Here is a 22,500-nt window from a genome sequence, read left to right on the forward strand (position 1 = left end):
CCATGTGGCCTCCTCCTTTTTTCTTTACTGTTTGTCCACATTTGTCCAGATTTTTGTTTTTTTGTTTCTCTACACAAGCAACATTTTAACACTGGTTATTGAAAAGAAAATGATCTGAATTATTTATTGACAAACAATCCAGATAGTTACATCTTAAAAAAAGCAAAATCATTTGTATAATTTTTGGACAGGAAGATAGATACATTTTTTTTTCATTACATTTTAGTTATATGCATTACCTCTTGGACAAGTTAAAAATGATCTGCGTTCTTTCTTCAGGTAAAAAAGCTAAATAATAACATTTATTGTAAAAAGCAAAACTTTCTGCATAATTTCATTTGGTTGTTTTTCTTACACAAAAATATACCAAGCATACAATTTTTGCATTGTAAATTAATACTACATGGAATTATTTACTAAACAAAAAAGTGTTAAACCAGAAAATGTTTCAGATTTTAGATTCTCCAAAGTAGGTCCTCTTGCTTTCCACATCTTAGTTGGATGTTCCCAGTCATTTATGAGGTAGAGTCACCTGGAATGATTATGACTTTCAGGTAACAGCTGTGCTGAACTCATCAAGAGTTAATTACTTAAATTTCTTGCTCCTCTTAATGTGTTTGAGAGCATCAGTTGTAAAGTTGTGAAGAGGTAGATTTGGTATACAGTGAATAGCTCTATTTGAGTAATGCTCTAATACATATTATGATAAAAACTACTGAACTAAGTAAAAGAAATATATATTTTAATCCGAAAAATTTCAAGAACTTTGAAAGTATCCTCAAGTGCAGTCACAAAAACCATTAAAAAATATTATGATGAAACTGGCTCTCATCAGAATCACCCCAGGAAAAGAAGATCAAGTGATACCTCTGTTACACAGGAAAAGTTTGTCAGAGTTACCAGCCTCAGAAACTGCAAGTTAACAGCACCCCAGATAAGAGCACCTAAATGCTTCACAGAATATTTTGTTTGTTTTTTTTAACTCTTTTAAGTTACATGATTCCTTACATGTTCCTTCATAGTCTGGATGACTTCAGCATTCATTTATAATGTAGGGGCAAATGAAAAACATTGAATGAGTAGGTGTGCCCATTATAAAAAAAGAAGAGAAGAGAAATTATTCCACATGCACGTTAACCAACTGTGTGAGGGAAACACTGTGTAATAGACATTACATTATTCCAAAGCAGAGTCAGGTCAGGTAGTGATTAGGGGCTGAAATGTAGGTGAATGTTTGCCCTGAACAAAGTTCACAGGATTTATTACCCTGTTATTAAAGCACAGACTGCACTTTGTGTGCTGTGTTGAGGGAGTGGAGTGGATAGTTTACTGTAAACTGGTTTCACTGTGCTTTTCTGTATGGAGAGTTTAATGCTTAATTAGTGGTTTGTTATATTAAAATATAAAGTGTATAATACACTAAGAGTACAGGTTGAGGGGTGTGTAGAGTATTCGAGGGCAGGTTGAGGGGTGTATAGAGCAGGTTGAGTGGTGTATAGAGCAGTATAGAAATTAGGTTGAAGTGTGTATAGAATAGGTTGAGGGCTGAATAGAGCAGTAGAGAGCAGGTTGAGGGGTGTATAGAGCAGTAGAGAGCAGGTTGAGGGGTGTATAGAGCAGTAGAGAGCAGGTTGAAGTGTGTATAGAACAGGTTGAGGGATGTATAGAGCATTAGAGAGCAGATTGAGGGGTGTATAGAGCATTAGAGAGCAGGTTGAGGGGTGTATAGAGCATTAGAGAGCAGGTTGAGGGGTGAATAGAGCAGTAGAGAGCAGGTTGAGGGGTGAATAGAGCAGTAGAGAGCAGGTTGAGGGGTGTATAGAGCAGTAGAGAGCAGGTTGAGGGGTGTATAGAGCAGTAGAGAGCAGGTTGAAGTGTGTATAGAACAGGTTGAGGGATGTATAGAGCATTAGAGAGCAGATTGAGGGGTGTATAGAGCATTAGAGAGCAGGTTGAGGGGTGTATAGAGCATTAGAGAGCAGGTTGAGGGGTGTATAGAGCAGTAGAGAGCAGGTTGATGGGTGAATAGAGGAGTAGAGAGCAGGTTGAGGGGTGAATAGAGGAGTAGAGAGCAGGTTGAGGGGTGAATAGAGGAGTAGAGAGCAGGTTGAGGGATGTATAGAGCATTAGAGAGCAGGTTGAGGGGTGTATAGAGCATTAGAGAGCAGGTTGAGGGGTGAATAGAGGAGTAGAGAGCAGGTTGAGGGGTGTATAGAGCATTAGAGAGCAGGTTGAGGGGTGTATAGAGCATTAGAGAGCAGGTTGAGGGGTGAATAGAGCAGTAGAGAGCAGGTTGAGGGGTGTATAGAGCAGTAGAGAGCAGGTTGAAGTGTGTATAGAACAGGTTGAGGGGTGTATAGAGCAGTAGAGAGCAGGTTGAGGGCTGTATAGAGTAGAGTACAATGTCTGGTTGGAGAAGCAGGGGGAGAAATGGAGGTCCGGAGCTCCTCCTCCTCCGTGGGGCGGGTCCATATTTACATCTGAGCCGAGACGAGATTCCCGGAAGGTCATTGCTAAAGTGAAGGATAGAGGAGGAATACAGAAGCTGGAGGAAACCGCGCGGTTATTCGCTGTTTATTGCTGGAAATCTGTCCTGCGGCACCATGAGCTCTCAGTCTCTGGAGAAGCTGCGGATGACCGGGGCTGGGAAAGCCATCGCCGTGCTGACCAGCGGAGGAGATGCCCAGGGTAAACAGCTCACCTACAGCAGCTCAGTACACATATATAGCTGGACAGACAGATAGACATACAGACAGATAGACAAATAGCTTATCTAGCTAGTTATCTAATATACTGACAGGATCAGCATGGCTGTAAAGTGTCCACATGGTTAGCTATTACACATTATTTTTAAACCATTTAAAAGAGAAAATGTCATAGTTTAGCTACTGACAGGATATACATAGCTGTAAAGGGTCCATGTGGTTTAATAGATGATATTTATTTGTTATACTTTATTTTAGACAATTTGAAAAATATATGCATGCCTCTAAAGTGTTAATGTGGTTTAACAGTTAATCTATATTTATTATAAATTATTTAGACAATTATGAAGATATGTGCATGGCTGTAAAGTGTCCATGTGGTTAACCAGATAATATGTAGTAATTAGATATTCTTTTTAAACCAATGAGAAAATGTCATCATGTAGCTACTGACATATTATGCATGGCTGTGAAGTTTCCATGTGGTTAACATATAATATATAGCTATTTTATATTAATTTATGACAATTTAGAAGGGATGTGCATGGCTCTAAGGTATGCACATGGTTAAAAAGATACTATATAGCTATTACATATTATTTTGAAACAATTTAGATGAGAAAATATTATAGTATAGTTTATAATACAGCTACTGACATGATAAGCATGGCTGTAAAGTGTTTATGTGGTTTAACAGATAATATATATATATTTATTTAAAATTATTTTAGACAATTTTGGAAGATATATGCATGGCTGCAAAGTGTCCATGTGGTTAACCAGATAATGTATAGTATAGACATTGTTTATAAACCAATGAGAAAATGTCATAATATAGCTACTGACATAATATGATTGGCTGTGAAGTGTCCATGTGGTTTAACAGATAATGTATAGTAATTAGTTATTGCCTTTAAACTTTAAACCAGTGAGAAAAATGTCATAATATAGCTACTGACACAATATGATTGGCTGTGAAGTGTCCATGTGGTTTAACAGATAATGTATAGTAATTAGATATTGCCTTTAAACTTTAAACCAGTGAGAAAAATGTCATAATATAGCTACTGACATAATATGCATAGCTCTAAAGTGTCCATGTGGTTACACATATGCTATTTTTGGTAACACTCTACTTGGATGGTCCATTGTTGATGCCTTGTAGATGGTTAACTGATATTCAACTAAATGTCTATGGAATGTAATTGAATTTTTAGTTGAAGGTTAATGATTCTTTACTGAATGTAACCTTACTGCTAACCCTAAATATATACCCTAAACATAACCTTTAAGAGTTATGTAGTTTTTTTAGGTTTTAAGATTGATTAATTTGTTAGGATTAATGTGAGTATTAGGGTTAGGGGTATGGGTAGGTTCAAATGAGAATCAGATGTGTTTAATAGATATTCAGTTTAATGTTAGTTGAATATTAGTTGAGCATCTATACTGTCAAGTAAAGTGATACATTATTTTTTAGATAGTTTAGAAGAGATATACATGACTGTAAAGTGTCCATGTGGTTAAAAAATATCATATATATAGCTGTTAGGGGTGGGCGATATGGCTCTAAAATAATATCATGATATTTCAGGGTATTTTTGCGATAACGATATACTTGGCGATACAGGAAAACTAAAATAATTCATTAATTTCAGGAATATAGTATAAGAGTACAATCATAATGTGGCAAAATAAATAATATAGCATAAAAAATATAATGCAGCAAATAATATTGCAGAATATTTAGTGCATGCATATAAACTGCAAACTAAAACAATTATACAATAAATACACCTTAAGCTTCACAGTAAATAATAGACCACTTTTAAGACAGAACAGCCCTATTATCACGATATGGATTTTTAATATCATGATATTTCTGTGTCACGATATATGGTATACGATATAATATTGCCCACCTCTAGCTGTTATATATTATTTCTAGACAAGCGATATGCATGGCTGTGGTGATGGTGGGGACAAGTGTCAATGTGGTAAAACAGACCATATATAACTCTATGTTAAATGTTTTTAAAGATACATATTATATATATATATATATATATATATATATATATATATATATATATATATATATATATATATTACATGTTTAACCATATGGACACTTTGGCTAGATGAGTAAATGTAATAATACATGCCAGTGTATGGTGTGGGTTTGTATACTGATTTGCGTTGTTTACGTTACATTTAACTGAATTCAGCGTTGCTTAGTAACAGGGTAAGTTATCCAGCGTAAGCATGCGCAGTCTTTGCGTAAAGCAGCGCAGAAAGTCTGTCTCGTGCTCGTTTGCGTTAGTTAACATCGTGTTATCAGGTAATTTATCCAGTGCGCGGGTTTAATATCAGTAAACTGCGGGTAAACGGGCTGTTCTGTTCCAGTTCAGGCAGCCAGGAAATCATAGAGAGCGGTAGAGCAGGGGGAGGGGCGGAGTCTGCGTCAGTGGGTGTGTCTCACTGTACACTGTACGTGCATACGTGCAGGCAGTCAGGGCACCGCTGTGTACCCCGCTGTGATCAGACATAACATTAAAACCACTGACAGGGCAACATACAGTACCAGTCAAAAGTTTGGACAATCCTTTTCTCATTCAATTCAATGTTTTATGATTTTCTACATTGTAAATTTAATATTGAAGAGATTAAAGATATGGAGGAATATATGTGGAATTATTTAGTAAACAAAAAGTGTTATACAAACCAGATTATGTTTTATACTTAAAACAAATAATCAAAATTGTAGACTAATACTAAAGTCATGCAAACTGTAAAGAAAAACCTATGGAATTATTTAGTAAATAAAAAAGTGAAAAGTGTTTTATGATGTTTTACATTGTAAATGTAATATTGAAGACATTAAAGATATATAGGAACACATGAAATTATTATTATTATTTTTAAGAGTTAAATAAATCAGAATATGTTTTATGTGTTATATATGTTTTTCTACATTGTAGATTAATACTAAAGCCATGCAAACTATGAAGATAAAAAATTATGGAATTATTTAGTATCAAAAAATATATTAAACAAACCAGAATATATTTTAGATTTTAGATTTTTTTTTCAAAGTAACACATCTTGCTTAGATGACAGTTTTACACATACTTGCTGGGTTTTCTCAGTCAGCTTTATGAATGGAATGGAATATTTTTGGAATGGCTTTCAGTTAACAGCTGTGCCTCTCTGGGTGAGATACTCTGTTGCACAAAATTGAATTGAATGAAAAAAAACTACTACTAAAAACATATTTTAATATTTGGCATCTTGTTTTGGTTTTATTTCAGCCTAAAATAATGGTCAGTCTGTAGTTAAGAATCTTAAGAATCTGAGTCAAACTATGAAAGCCCATGGGTCATCTAAAAAGGCAGGGCTTCTAGGGTGTTCCAGATATGCAGTAGTCAGTACTCAACAGTGGTCCAGGAAGGAAAAACTGGTGATTCAGATTCCACAGAAGAGTTTCAACTCACATTTTTGGGATGAGGGTGTGTGCTTATGATCAAGAACAAATCGTCCAAAATCAAAAATACAATCAGAGCATTCTCACAGCAGTGTTCCAATATTAGATTGCAAAACCTTTCTAAAACAAATGACTTGAGAACTTTTGCAGACATGGTATAGTTAGCGATTAGGAAAAAAAACAACAATTAATGGTGTGAAATTTTGATGTTTTGTCTAATATCCCTGTTCAGGTATGAACGCTGCTGTCCGTGCTGTCACTCGGATGGGTATATACGTCGGAGCCAAGGTGTATCTGATTTATGAGGTACTTACCTTATCAAGGATTTACTTGTGTTTTAAATCTGTTTTAAAGTCACTTTATTCTTAGCTTTATTTTAGAGTCAGGTGTTCTTTCCTGGCTTTAAATGATTGTTAAAGATTTGTTTCAAACCAAGCTTCACAGTTCCAAGCTTAAAAAATGAAGATCTTGAAATAGTCTTTAATCAAGTCAGCATACAGTATTACACATTACTTTAATTGAGATTGTCAATTTATTTTCTTTATTTTTATGCCTGTTTTATATTGTGAGGCTTTAGTTTTGTTGGTTGTATATCTGTTGGTGGTAAGTATTATAAGGGATAGTATTGTTTCATAATTGACAGAGCAGGATATGATTCAATCCACACAACAAACCAGTAAGACACACGGGGCAAGACTCTTATCAATACATGTACATACCTGTATAAGATGATTCATTTGTAAGAAAGGTAAGGCAGTATTATTTCTGCATTATTTCCTTATGTTATTATGTTGTAAGTACACAGTTGTATTTTATTCTCTAAATCTTGCATTAATGTATGAAATACACTTATCTATATGATATACAAATTTTATTCCATTGGTGGATCACTTAAACAAACAAATTCTTAAACAAAGCCATCTACCAACAGAGTGTACTTATTATAAATGATCCATATGGAAGAACCTGAATGTTAGCTGACAGGTTAAATCTTAGAAGCAACTCTGATCTAGTATATCTGTCCTGATATCTGATATCTACTCTGATATAATGTGTTATTTTTTTGCAGGGTTACCAGGGCTTGGTGGATGGAGGAGACAATATTAAACTGGCTCACTGGCACAGTGTGACCAACATCATTCAGCTGGTAAGAGTGTTCAGATCTGACCTGATCTAGTGCTTTAGTGACACATTCTGTATAAATACATCCTTATTTAGTAGCTACTTAACATCAGACACAAATATGTTTTCTGTTTAAATATTTGAAAATAATCTTTTTGTTTTAAAAAGATTTTAAAATGAAGTTCTCTCTCTCTTTTACTCTATGATTCATCTGTGCATTTTCCATATTTCCTCTTTTCTCGTCTGTCCAGTTCTGATTCTGTACTGGTAAGATGTCATGTTGCATGTGCTGTAAGGCTGTTATTAGACACTTCTGAATGTGCAGTTCAGAAGGCATTTGCATTCAGTATTCACTAATGCCGCAGACTGGACTGCATATTTTCCCCTCACTCTGTTTGTAGTTTTGGTTCTGTAAATGGTCAGACCTGGTGACTCTATATTAGAGTTAAATTACTGTATGTCTTTCACTTAACATAGAAGGAAGCCTGTCGTTTTTTGTTCCATGTTTAGTGTTACATAGCTTCTTTAAAACTGCTGCATTTACATTTAGAATTAAAGAGGCACACCAGCCAGACTATGAACTAGGGCTGCATGATATTGGAAAAAAGAATATATATTTTGAGAATATATATCACAATATTAAACAATGCAGGGCCAATTATGTCACCAGCCCCGCCCCCACCTGCGCGTTTTCTTGCGTCCGGCCCGATCAAGAGCTGAGTCAGTGCCGAGCACTCAAAACCCAAGGAAAACAGCAAAACAACAGTAATCGGCCCTTTAATCAGGCATTTAAATGGCTTTTTAATGGTAAATAAGGGAGTTTTCTGGGATTAAAAGCGTAACTTCAGCTGTAACTGAAAATATCTGCACAAAACTGTATTGGACTGAGGTGCACAGCTTTCATGCCCAACCATGTGGATGGAGGCCATTTGGTGACATTGTGTTTACTCCTGCCCCAGGGTCTGGATGGTGACATCAGCAAACTTGGTGACAGCTCTAGATTTATGCAGTAGTGAGTTAACAATGAGAATCGCAGAGGGCTCAGCACAGAGCCCTGAGGTACTCCACTGTTCAGAGGGAAGAAGTGACATATTTTGTAAAACACTGATTTGGGTGGATTTTTGGGACTTTGGGATTTTATAATGTTAGAAGCTAGATAATTCCTCAATAATTGTTACTGTTTTAAAGCCACACAGCACATTTTAAACAGCCTTCTTGCAAAAATTCCACTCCAAAGCAGCTGCAGCAGGATGCTATCAGAGGAGAGTCTTCATTCTGGCTGTTGTGTCCCTTTAAGTCTGGCTCATACATCTTGGGTGCTGGCAGTAGTGTCCTAGAGACACATTAGGCACTGTAGGTAATGTGATCATTATCTGGCAATCAGTTGTTGCATCTTTTGTCCACAGGCTGTGTTTTTAAGAGGCTTTGATTCTAAATTCTGCTACAGGAAGCCAAAACAGCTTGTAGTAAAAGCATGTCAGGATGGCAGAGGTCTAGCAGCTGTAGCTTTCTAACTGGTTTTGCTCTTATTGACCGTGTAATGAATCTGTCAGCATGTGATGAATGTGCTGGGGCCAGTTTGCCACATTCTGAATGAGATGTCCTGTCTCTTCTACAGGGAGGGACAGTAATAGGCAGTGCACGCTGCAAAGCCTTCACCACACGGGAGGGACGGGTGGCCGCTGCCTTTAACCTGGTGAAACGGGGGATCACCAATCTGTGCGTGTGTGGAGGGGACGGCAGCCTCACTGGGGCCAATATCTTCAGGAGCGAATGGAGTGGACTGCTCGCTGAGCTGGTGACAAAAGGTACAAAAAAGCAGTGTAATTCAAGACTAATGAATACAGGATTAGAAAACAAGCTGATAAAAAACAAGCTGAAAACAAACCTACTTGCTGTATTTTTCACACTTAAATGTGCACTTAAAATCCTTTAATTTTCCCAAAAATCATCATTTTGCCTTATAATCCAGTGTGCCTTATGTATGAATTCTACCAGTCAGGTATTAAGGAGCAGTAAAGCCACACTCGAGTATACAGAATTTTAAGGTTAGCTCTCCAGAACAGATTCTGGAGCAGTATAAGTATTAACTGCTAACTGCATTAAGAGCTAGCTCCTTCGCCGTTTAAGGGCGATTATATCAGACTGTAGCCTGCACATTTACAGTGTTAAAACAAGCTACACGTGATGAACCGCTAGCTAATATTGCCCTGGCTTACAGGAACACTCAGGGTTCCTCAGTGTAGTGCTTAACTTAGTTACCCCCCAACCCACCACTCAGCAGCAAGACCTGCTGAATTAGAAGAAAAACATGGTGACACCCCTGTTCCTTTCTAGTGTCACATAATGCACCTTATGTATGAAAATAGACCAGAAAATAGATGTTCACTGATAGTGCGCCTTATAGTGCGAAAAATACAGAAAATACTTTTCTTCTAGGCAAATTCGCCTATAAGAGTTCCACAGTAAGAAAACAACCTGGAAACAAACCTACTTATATGCAAACAGTGTTTAAATCAGAGGCATCACTAGATCCAGTTTACTGAGGCACATGTTAAATGTCGCTTTAACCACATGGGGGAAGTTAGTAAGTAAAACAGGATGCAACAGACACTAATAATGAATTTATTGTAGAAACCACCTCTACATCACAACAGTTTTGGTGCAAAGAAATGGGGAGCTATTTTCTACACAATACAACCAAAAATGTATAAAATGCCATTTGTTAAACTTTAACTACATGTAAATTACCTAATTACAAATCTATAAAACTGAGGATCATAGAGGTCAGTAATGCACAAAAGCATGTCTTTACCCCTAACGTTATTGAGGGATCTGTATATAGTTACCTTTTGGGAATCCTTTGCAGCTATCACTGTTTTATATGTCTGTAACAAGCCCAGATGCTGCAGGCAGTCTCATTAGAATCAGTTACTACAGCTCACTGTTTCTCAGCTTGTTTTCTTTCTCAGCAGATAAGCAACACATTTTTATGAAGTAAAAACAGGTCAAATGTAAAAATGTGCTGTGCAAGGGAAGTGTTAATGGGTTATAAGGCAGTCCAGATGAGGACTGCAGTTAAGTGCACAAATACAGGGTGCAGCAGGAGAGTTTTTAACTAAATGACCTTTTTTATGGAGACATAAAATATATATATATATATATACTATACATATGCTATTCTTATATCTAGGCAGGATCACTCCTGAAACTGCAAAGAAGCATGATCACCTGAACATTGTGGGCCTGGTCGGCTCCATCGATAATGATTTCTGTGGGACTGACATGACCATTGGTGCAGATTCTGCTCTCCATCGTATTATGGAGATCGTTGATGCCATTACCACCACTGCCATCAGGTCAGAGATTATATTTAATCTACAAAGTATAAAGTATATAATGTACAGTATAGAATAAAGTATAGAATATATATACTCTATATATAATATATGTATACTAGTGTAAAATTAAATTAAATTCTTACTTAAAAATTGTGTATATGTTTTAAATCACATGGTTTGTTGCATACTCTTCAAAGCATGCACCTCTGCTCAGTGCATGCTGGGCCACTATCTTTAGTGTGTGCTTCCTTGTTTGTTTTCCTAGAATCCATGCCTGAACTTGTCCACCTTGACTATTTAGGTTCCTGATTCTCCTGCCTGTCCTTTGGGAGAATACTTTAAATACCACGTGTGCAAAACTAATGACCTCAAGCATCTTCTTCAAATACTGTGCTGAATATGCATGTGGATGAAACTTTATATTTGTGAATATAATGATAATATATGTACATGATTACAGTGTTAGAGCAAAATAATATGTTAACTGCGGAAAAAAAATTAATTGAAAGAAGGCTCTACCCAGCTAACAATTTTTGTTTAGTACAACATTTACTGAGCATTACTATTAATGTCCTTGAAACAAAAATATATCCAGTTTTCTGGTTGTTTTAAGAACGTTTTTATTTTTATTCAACCTGACCTTTAGTTTTGGGAATGTTACTTTTAATACTTTTAATAACATTGTGATGTAAATCATTATTGTGTTAATCGTTTTCAGAACATTTCTGGGATGTTACAGGCTAACCTTCCTGACACCTTTTAAAACATTGCTAAATGTTCTTATAATGTTCTCTGTTAGCTGGTTAAAAAAGCAAAATATAAAAATGCTTACCATGAGGCCTCCACGCTCAAACCGCCTGCCTTTAGTTCCTGGATTCTTCAATAAAAATGATAAGGTTCCAGTCCATAGCATTACTGGTTTCTTTTCTGATAAAGGCAACATTGGCTGGCTGATGAATGACATAGAGGGCGGGCAATTAATTCAAATGACAATCATGCTTCTCTTAGTCCATTAAATGCATTGTAGAGGCATGTCTAGCTGTAAGTGATCTTTCACCAAGAGGTACACTACCCAAAAGTAGCACTTTCATGCTATCTTTGCCAAGACCAGTGTGTTTCTTTTTTTTTGTCAATGAGTGTACCACTATTCTATGTCACCCAGCACTTTGAGTGGTTTGTAAATCTTCTCCCCTCTGATCTACAGCCACCAGCGCACGTTTGTTCTGGAGGTGATGGGCCGACACTGCGGGTGAGTCATGTCTGAGTGCTGCTGCTTGCTTTATTTCCATTCAGTCCTCGTGAGTTAGTATCACAGTGTTGCTGTTGAACTCATGTTGAGCACATGCAGGTCTTGGTTAATTTAAGTCATCATAAATGAGGAAGAATTGCAGTCTCATCAGTGCACTGAAATATACAGTAGTTGCATTAGCCTCCTGTCACAGCTGGCTGACCAAGGTATAAATCAACACTGAGGTCACTGCTGCACTAATTATAGAGGCACTTCCAGTTTGTGATAAAGGGCGCAGATAGCTGCCGTTGCCGTGCTGCTGATAAAGGTCATTGCTGTAGTGGAGGTCAGTGCAGCACTGCAGATGGAGGCCTGTTTTTCTGATTAAGTTTTGGGTCTGCTGTGCAGATATCTGGCTCTGGTGTCTGCGCTGGCGTCTGGAGCAGACTGGCTCTTTATTCCCGAGGCTCCCCCGGAGGACGGCTGGGAGGAGGTCATGTGTGCTCGGCTGGGAGAGGTGAGGCTGGCACGATGACACACTTAGACCCAATCCCATTTCACCCCTTAAGGCCATAATTTTTTAATTGTCCTGATTTTTGTTAGGCTGGAGGGTTAGGGGGAAGTGTTACAGTTTGTGGCCCTTCAAACTGAGATTCCACTGGGAAGATGAGCAACCAAAGGAACCAAAAATATTTTCCTTGGTAAAAATTACAAAGTTTCAATATTTTACGCCTATATTATTTAAAACAAGCACAAAAATGGTAGTAGTACATCTAGCTAAATTTGCCATTCCACCTTAAATGGGGCAACAGACAGCAGAGGCTGCATCATTTAAGGTGGAACGGAAAATGAAAGTAAATAAAAGTTAATAAAAACTCATTTTAACTGCCCATTACAGAGAAATTAAGGAATGAACAATAAAAAATAAATTGCTGTAGCACCTGCCCCCTTTCTGAAGACATACGATAAAGCCCTAAAGTTAACTAGTTAACCTGCAGCAGTTAGGTTGCTGAACTTTAGCGCTTTACTGCTATAGCAATATGTGTATTGGGTTCTTGAAGGGTTGTCCCAATTCTGAGGGGGAGGATTTAACCCTTTCCCCTTTGTAACTCTGTCCCAAAGGGAGGGGTTACACTCAAAAACAAGAGGTAGTGTAAAAATGTATTGAGATTAAATGGGATTTGGCTTTAATGAATGAAATGAAAAGAATACAGACTATATGTCCAAATATGTCCAAAAATAATCCTCATTAAGTGTGGGCGATACGGCGCTAAAATAATATCATTTTATTTCATGGCATTTTCGCGATAAAGATGCTCTTGGCAATATGAGAAAGAATACACTATTGCAACAAAATTAAAATTAAATTGTATTATTATATACGATATGATATGACACACCCCCAACTGAATAATAAAAAAAATACAATAATTTTATCAGATTTGTAACAGAAGTCAATGATCCAGAATGTCATGATACTAATAATACACTCCAAATATCTCCAGGATTATATTCAGGATTAAAGTCAAATAAATTATACTGGACAGATATAATCTGTCTCTAGTAAATATATAATGGGAAATGAGAACATTGTGAATTTTTCTTTTGCTAAAAACAGCAAACATTTCAGGGTATAATATTGTTTACGATATACAAAATGTTGTTGATATTATTGCGAACAACATGATATGGGACACCTCTTGTGGACACCCCTTCTAATAAGTGCTAAAAAAGTTAGCAAATTTTTAGCAAATAACTTGTCTAATCACTGTAGACAACTACTGCCAATAGAATAGCTCTCTCTTGAGCTGGATTTTTGACACTGAGCCTCATGCCAAGCATAGGTGAACTGTATTCTCTGGATTAATGGCTCTCCATACAACACCTTTGAAACTTTGGAGTTGAGGAGTTGACAATACATTTGAGCGGTGATTATCCAATATCCTGACCTCACTGATGCTTTAGTTACTAAATGCAATAAATACTCAAAGAGTGCTCCAAAATATATCAGAATGTTTTCCCTAAACAGAAGAGACAGTTTCTCAAACCAAAACAGCGTACACTTTTTTATTACCCTTAGTACAAAGAATGAGCAATATACTGTATATTAGATTGAACATACTGTCTGCTGTGTAATGCTGCGTAAAGTGAAACGGATGTGTGTTTGCAGAGCCGCAGTGTTGGATCCAGGCTCAACATTATTATAGTCGCTGAGGGAGCAATCAATAAAAAAGGCGAGCCAATCTCCTCCAGCTACATCAAAGATGTAAGTCTTTTGAAGTGTAAGAAATGAAATGAATTTATTTAATGAACCTTATAAACTGTTCTAGCACAAGCATCTGAACATCGTATGCCAGGTCTTTTTCTGCACCGCTGGGAAGAACCAATTTAATTCTTCCTTATAGAAGCAGGATGATAAGTGTGTGTGTGTGTGTGTGTGTGTGTTTAGCTTGTGGTGAAGCGGTTGGGATACGACACCAGGGTAACTGTACTGGGCCACGTACAGAGAGGAGGAACTCCCTCAGCCTTCGATCGAGTGCTAGTAAGTATTTCAAACTGTAGTAAAACTATTTTAGGCAGTAAAACTACCTACAAAAACAGAATGTGTGGTAAACTAGGGCTGTGGGGGCTGACAATATGATAGGAAAATAGCTGGTTCGGATCCTGGTCATGCAGCTTGCCATCAGCTGCCGAAGAGCACAATTGGCCTTGCTCTCTATGGGTGGGTAGATGGCGCCCTTTTCCCTCATCAAGGCATCTGTGAGCTGATGTATCAGAACCAAGTCGCTGCGCTTTCCTCCGAGTGCGCTGGTTTTTTCAGCAGCAGCAGTTAGAAAAGAGGTGGAGTCTGAGTTCACATGTGTTGGAGGAGGCATGTGCTAGTCTTAACATGTGTTGTGGCATCACCAGTGATTACCAGAACTTAAATACATATTAAATAATGATTTTGTTTTAAAGAAAAAAAAAATAAGATAAATATGAATTATCGTTATTATGAATATATTATTTTAATCATGTAAACATAAACCTTTAGAATAAATAATAAAAGCATTAAATAAAAAGATAAATAAGTGAAATAATTGTCAGATGCAACCCTAATGTAAACAGTTTTACCCTTACTAAACAACGTTTTTATAGACAATTATAAGCCAATTCATTTACTGATGTGCACTATTTTATGTGTATGATATAAAAAGCTGGTAATTAAAGCAGTATTATTCAAACATAAAGAAATGTTATGATCTAATTGTTATATTACACTTTATACAACACTTCTTATTTAAACAGTTAATTAAGTTATAATATATTTATAATATAATTAGCCTACAATATATTCTAAGCACTGTGATTTTGGTCTGTTCCTCCAGAGCAGTAAACTGGGAATGGAGGCAGTGGTGGCATTGATGGAGGCGACTCCAGACACCCCCGCCTGCGTGATCGGTCTCTCGGGCAACCAGACAGTGCGTCTCCCTCTTATGGAAGCAGTGGAAATGGTGAGATCCACATCTGCAGTTTAAGAAATATGTTCACACAAGAACAGTGTTTCTAAAATACTATAATATATCATTTTCATACAAGAGATGCTGAAATTGTTACGTATCATTTAATTAAAGATTATTAAAGACTGTTAAAGACAATTTTATATATTTTTTTTCAGACTAAGGAGGTACAGAAGGCCATGAATGAGAAAAGGTTTGAGGAGGCCATTCAGCTGCGTGGAAGGTGAGCCTGATTTAGAATTCTTCAGTGAACACACAGCTTAGTTTCTCACTAAAGCCCAGGTTAGTGTTTATGTTAATGTGTAAATCCCAGCTAACTAAAAATAACAAGGTGCGTCTCATTTCAGGAGCTTTGAAAACAACTGGAACATTTACAAGTTACTGGCTTATCAGAAACCTGCTCAAGAAAAGGTAATATATTTCAATATAAGGTCATATAATTGATATACACTGCTCCAAAAAAATCAAGCCACTGTGAAACCTCTATATATATATTGTGGCTCCTTGATGGCCACTGCTTTAGAGACAGTGACATAACAACAGCCAGTGGACACCAAACTCATTTACCGATGACAAAAAAGTCAAATTCATATATATTGTGGCTCCTTGATGGCCACTGCTTTAGAGACAGTGACATAACAACAGCCAGTGGACACCAAACTCATTTACCGATGACAAAAAAGTCAAATTCATACCGTAAGTCGAGGAAAAACATTAAAGTCATAAGCTCATTCAATTTCTGTGAATTTCATCACACCAACTTTGTCTTACACTGATTAAGTGTTTAATTATTGTTTGGAGCAGAGTATTTCACAATTTGTTCTGGTTATGTATGATTTTAGATGGTTTCAGTCTTCAGCAGACCTTCTCTATTAGTGCAGTCAGATTAAACATGGTTTCAATGCTTAAGAATATTTTCGAAACTTATTTGCTACAATGCTTTTTTTTCTCCTCAGAGCAATTTCTCAGTGGCCATTCTGAACGTTGGAGCACCTGCAGCAGGTATGAATGCAGCAGTGAGGTCTGCAGTGAGGATGGGGCTGGCTGCGGGACACAGAGTCTACACTGTTAGCGATGGATTTGAGGGCCTCGCCAATGGAGAGGTAATAGCTCCAAGCCATGGATATTGGTTTGTGATACATGATTGTGCTTAGTTATCAGTTGTTGTGAACAGCACAACCTTTTTGCAGTGCTTGTACATACAGCTCTAAAAAAAAAATAAGAGACCACTTAAAAATTATGAGTTTCTTTGATTTTGCTAAATTGTAAACCTCTGGAATATAATCAAGAGGAAGATGGATGATCACAAGCCAACAAAACAAGCTGAACTGCTTGAATTTTTGCACCAGGAGTAAAGGCATAAAGTTATCCAAAAGCAGTGTGTAAGACTGGTGGAGGAGAACATGCCAAGATGCATGAAAACTGTGATTAAAAACCAGGGTTATTCCACTAAATATTGATTTCTGAACTCTAAAAGCTTTATGAATATGAACTTGTTTTCTTTGCATTAGGTCTGAAAGCTCGGCATCTTTTTTTGTTCTTTCAGCCATTTCTCATTTTCTGCAAATAAATGCTTTAAATTACAGTATTTTTATTTGGAATTAGGAAGAAATGTTGTCTGTAGTTCAGAGAATAAAACAACAATGTTCATTTTATTCAAACATAAACCTATAAATTGCAAAATCAGAGAAACTGATTCAGAAACTGAAGTGGTCTCTTGTTGTTTTTTTCCTAAGCTGTATTTAACATAAAGCTTTCCTCTTTGTACAAAGGTCAATGAGGTGTCTTGGCATAGTGTGGCTGGTTGGACTGGCCAAGGGGGCTCACTTCTAGGGACTAAACGGTTAGTATGCTGTTAATGTGGTTTTACTTGCTTCATTATTTACTTTGTAATTATTTATTTATTAAATTGAGCTGATATTGGTATTTGATTACTGTTTTTGTAGAACTCTTCCCAGTACCTGCATGGAAAAGTTGGTGGAAAACCTGAACAAGTACAATATCCAGTCACTGCTAGTGGTTGGAGGCTTTGAGGTCGGTAGAGTTTTTTTTTCTTCTTCTTCTTTTGTAGTTCTGCTCTTTTGTTTGAGCAATTGAATGTCACTGGTAAGTAAATCTGTCCTTGTCTTTTTATCTTTAGGCTTATGAAGGGATTCTGGAGTTGTTTGATGCCAGGGGACACTATGATGAGCTGTGTATTCCCATGTGCATCATTCCTGCCACCATCAGCAACAACGTTCCTGGAACTGATTTCAGCTTGGGAGCTGATACTGCTGTTAACGCAGCTATGGAGGTTAGGTGCCAGTAAAATCTAATTACACTAATTACAGTAGTTCAGTTGTACAGTTAGCTCAGTCGTTAAATAAATATAAGAGTGCCTTAATGTGTACAGTTAAAAATGGAGCTCAAATATTTAATATCCTTGTGTAACTGGAGCCTGTCTGGACTTTCATTAGAGCTGTGATAAGATCAAGCAGTCTGCAACAGGAACAAAGAGGAGGGTCTTTGTGGTGGAGACCATGGGTGGATATTGTGGATACCTGGCAACCACCACTGGCATTGCAGTTGGGGCCGATGCGGCATATATCTATGAGGATGCTTTCGATATCCATGAATTAAAGGTAAGATATATAACTGTAGTCAGAAAACAACCTGGCAAAAACTGACACTAGAACCTCTGTAATAAATTTATTTTCACGCCATTTCCTCTAACAGACAAATGTCGAGCATCTGACAGAGAAGATGAAGAAGGACATCCAGAGGGGTCTGGTGCTGAGGTCATATACTATAGAACCTGCTTAATTGAATAATTGTCATTAAATGTCATAGTTGATAAACGCCAGACACATCATTCATCCATTCATCATTCAGCTTTATCCAAAGAATGAATTCAGATACTGTGTATTAACATGAACTATGGGCACTAATATAATGGAAAAATATGTAGTATTATAATATAGCAAGCAACATTCAACAGTGATGAGTCCATTTTTACTCATACAAATATAACTATATACACTGATATCAGAATATTATGACCACCTCCATGTTTCTACATCTGTGGTTCATTTTATCAGTTCCAGTGACAATATAGAAGCACTTTTCTGTAAATACAAATACAGCTCTTGAAAGATAAATAAGAGACCACTTGATTTTGCTATTTATAGGTATAAGTTTGAGCAAAATGAACATTGTTGTTTTATTCTATAAACTACGGACAACATTTCTCCCAAATTCCAAATAAAAATATATATATTTTTTTAGAGTGTTTATTTGCAGAGCTTTCGGACCTCGGAAGTTCGTATTCATAAAGTTTTAAGAGCTCAGAAATCAATATTTGGTGGAATAACCCTAGTTTTTAATCACAGTTTTCATGCATGTTGGCATGTTCTCCTCCACCAGTTTTACACACTGCTTTTGGATAACTTTATGCCACTTCTGGTGCAAAAATGCAAGCAGTTCAGCTTGATTTGATGGCTTGTGATCATCCTTCTTCCTTTTTGATTATATTCCAGAGGTTTTTAATTTGGTTAAATCAAAGAAGCTCATCTTTTTTAAGTGGCCTCTAATTTTTTTCAGAACTGTACAAGTCCATATTTACTCTGCATACATTGATAGCTTCCATTTGCCCTGTTCTTCAATGATCAGAACCCCCACAGAGCGGCTACTACAAGTAACTGACTCTATTATTAAAATCTTAAGTCATGATTCATGAGTCATCATGATTAATCTGGTTCTTTTTTAATCGATTAACACCACTATTTCTTTAATACTGTTCTATAATGATGAATTGTACAGAATAAATTTCTAATTCTAGATCAGAACTGTACTCCAAAATGTATCATTTTTCTTATTGCTTCTCTGAAAAATGCACAATCTGTTTTACCTTGACACAGGAATGAGAAAAGCCATAAACACTACACCACTGATTTTATCTACAACTTGTACTCTGCTGAGGGGAAAGGTGTGTTTGACTGCAGAGTGAATGTCCTGGGACATCTCCAACAGGTGAGAATAAACAATAAACTGTGTGATACAGGCTAAAGAAACTGATATCCCACTGTCAGCTAATAAAGATACAATTCTACAAATAATTTAGTAAAGACTTACTGCCTTTCAATATTTGTTTTTTTTAGGGAGGTGCACCCTCACCTTTTGACAGAAATTTTGGCACCAAGCTTGGAGTAAGGGCAGTGCAGTGGCTTACAGAGAAGATGACTGATACATACAGACAAGGTATGAAGTTTTACTAAATTCAGTTTCAAAGTTTTGTTGTGTTGTTAGCTGGCATAAGCAAAGGTTTAAATATCTCTCTCAATGTTATAAATTAGATAATTCAGTAATAATGTAAGGACTTCTCTTCAGCTAATATACTGAATAAGAAATTTGGCCCAACATAAAGGTTTTTAAAAGGCGGACTAAATAACTTAATCTTTTTTCGATCAGGTCGCGTGTTTGCCAACTCCCCAGACACGGTTTGTGTGGTTGGCTTAAATAAGAAAGCGCTCACTTATTGCCCTGTGACCGAGGTGAAGAAGCAGACTGACTTTGAGTAAGTATTTGCTCTAACTGATATACAGTCACTAACTGTATAACTGTCCATTTTGCATTGCATCATCATCATGCCTCATATCCAACATCTCATATCTCCCATTACAGGCACAGAATGCCCAAAGAACAGTGGTGGCTGGGACTACGATTGCTGCTCAAGATGCTGGCCAAATACCAAACATCCTTCGACCAGTATATCACCGGAGAGATTGAACATGTGACCCGTCGCTCTCTCAGTATAGACCCTGGGTTTTAGACAATTCAGTATACTCAGTAGACAGTGTATTATATATTTGCCCAGCATACATTCATGCCACCTGCAGCCATCCTCTAACAAGAGGGTTTTTGACCACAATTCGTGCCTAACTGTGACTGCCTGGAGATACACTATATGTCCAAATGACTACAGACACCTGCCTCTACCAAGATTCCTGTCAAAACCAGTTTTCTAACGTAGCCTAGATGCTTACACAAGATGCTTAGAAAAGCAGAAACTTTGCTATAAGAATTTGATTGCATTCTGCCACAAGAGCCTTAGTGAGGACACGTGTTTATCTGATGTTGAATGATCTGTTGTGGATCACAGACTTCACTCCAAATTATACCAAAGGTATCTATCTGATCTGTTCCAGTGCTGGGGAGATTTGTACATACACCTCTAGCTGACACTTTGGCTTTGTTATGGTGATCTCTTCATCATGTGCAGCTGGTTTAAAATATGTAATTCTATGGTCATTGCTTCTCAATGAAAATAACAAAAAAGTCAACATTAAATGCAACACGACACAAAAAGCCATACAGTTACCATTAAAGTATATTAATTCACTAATTATATAAATAAAAGGTGTCTAGATTACTTTATATATAATATAGCGTAGCTTTAAACTCTGTGGCCTTCCTAATGGGATGCTGCAGCTCCATAATTGGTGCTCAGTTTACATCAGGGAACAAGACTAGAACCGTCCATACAGTGTATAAATTAGGACATGTCTGGCAACTTGGCATGTTCTGTGGATATATGAGTGTTACTGCCACACACTGCCAAGGAAGTAAATCTATTATTAAAACTACTAAAACTAAAGAAGTAGACTTGTTAACTAGGGATGTGCATGGACATTCAATCAAGTGTTTGCTTTACCATTTATGGTGCAAGTGGGTGATTCTCACGAAAAACAGATTTAAAAGGGTTCACACTTGAAAAATTTCAAAAGGCATTTAAATATAAAATTTCTTTTTGTTATGCAAGACTAGGGTCTGAACTTTTTAGAAATACTTTTTTTTTTAAATTTTATATTTTTTTTCTGTATATTTTGCACCATTTTAGTCAGTCAGAGCACACACATTCTCAGTACCGCAACATGATAACACAGAACAGATATGGTTTAAAAGTTACACATTTGTTACTTTTTAAATAGATATTATTAACAGTTGTGCTCATATGTGTATATAACCCAGAAAATATTATATTTATAAGTTTCCCATTTTTTTTTATTTTATGATTTGTCTCATTACCGCAACAGATTTCATGATTCATGTCCTGTCTTTTCAGGATATTTAACTGAAAAATTACATGTATAATTTCTTATTTAGTACAGATGACCTATGAAGAAATACAATTTATCCAAATACCATTATAAACTAGAATTTGTTTTATAACAGTAAAATAATTAGTAAATAAATATGTGTTGCGGTAAAGAGAATGGTGTTTCGGTAAAGAGAGTCAATGTTTCGGTAAAGAGAGTCATTACAAGGATTCCTACTTAATTAACAATAACACTTTACACAACAAACACAGAGTGTGAATGCTGTGAATAAATAACAAATTCTAATGATGTACTTCTTGAGTTTTGTATGGAGTAGTAATATTGAACAAAATGTGGTATTTGCTGTTGAAAATTATTCTCAGTAAGACTCAAGCTGTGAAAATATCCTATTTTGAACTGTGTATTTTAATAAAACAAATTTCAACATACCTCATTAGACATAAATTCCTTAAAACTTTAAACATCACTGTATAACTAAATTGAAATGGAATGTTTAAATACAAAATAAGTAATTCAACATCTCATAAAACAACTTTTTTATTAAGTATTAATTTCATGACAGATATAAACATCAATGTACAACTAAATTGAAATTAAATATTTAAGTATGAAACAAGCAATTCAACATCTCATTAAACATCTTTGTATTAAGCATTAATCTCATGAAAAATGTAAACATCAATGTGCAACTAAATTAAAATTAAAGATAAAATTAAAGAAAGTTGTTTAATGAAATGTATATATGTGTGTATATATATAAATTTCATATATGTAATATATACATTTCATGAAACAACTTTTATTGTTATAAACTGTTAATAAAGGTTGTTTCATAAAATGTGTGTATATATATATATATATACATATAAACAGTTTATAACAATAAAAGTTTATAAAAATAAATTTCATGAAACAACCTTTATTAACAGTTTATAACAATAAAAGTTGTTTCATGAAATGTATATATTATATATATATGAAAATTATATATTATATATATATATATATATATATATATATATATATAT

General features: G+C 36.0%; 1 protein-coding gene across 1 annotated transcript; it reads left to right on the forward strand.

The window, feature by feature from the left end:
* The first annotated feature begins 2,427 nt into the window (after nucleotides 1-2,427).
* pfkla (phosphofructokinase, liver a) lies at nucleotides 2,428-21,077 on the forward strand. The gene is made up of 22 exons (XM_007230429.4): nucleotides 2,428-2,688; nucleotides 6,419-6,492; nucleotides 7,256-7,333; nucleotides 8,927-9,116; nucleotides 10,502-10,667; nucleotides 11,854-11,898; nucleotides 12,286-12,394; nucleotides 14,048-14,143; nucleotides 14,327-14,419; nucleotides 15,246-15,371; nucleotides 15,536-15,600; nucleotides 15,725-15,788; nucleotides 16,334-16,480; nucleotides 17,150-17,220; nucleotides 17,324-17,411; nucleotides 17,518-17,670; nucleotides 17,834-17,998; nucleotides 18,093-18,154; nucleotides 19,274-19,385; nucleotides 19,514-19,613; nucleotides 19,824-19,929; nucleotides 20,037-21,077. Exons 1-22 carry the CDS (start codon nucleotides 2,604-2,606, stop codon nucleotides 20,182-20,184), a joined length of 2,343 nt encoding a protein of 780 aa, XP_007230491.3. The 5' UTR covers nucleotides 2,428-2,603; the 3' UTR covers nucleotides 20,185-21,077.
* The last annotated feature ends 1,423 nt before the right edge of the window (nucleotides 21,078-22,500 follow it).

The sequence above is a fragment of the Astyanax mexicanus genome, chromosome 11 (genome assembly GCF_023375975.1).
Source record: "Astyanax mexicanus isolate ESR-SI-001 chromosome 11, AstMex3_surface, whole genome shotgun sequence".
NCBI lineage: Eukaryota > Metazoa > Chordata > Actinopteri > Characiformes > Acestrorhamphidae > Astyanax > Astyanax mexicanus.

Coding starts and splice junctions, on each gene's coding strand:
- pfkla (XM_007230429.4), top strand. CDS start 2,604: ATGAGCTCTCAGTCTCTGGAGAAGCTGCGGATGACCGGGGCTGGGAAA. Junction 16,481..17,149: donor AGGGCCTCGCCAATGGAGAG/GTAATAGCTCCA, acceptor CTTTGTACAAAG/GTCAATGAGGTGTCTTGGCA. Junction 19,386..19,513: donor TCCTGGGACATCTCCAACAG/GTGAGAATAAAC, acceptor TGTTTTTTTTAG/GGAGGTGCACCCTCACCTTT.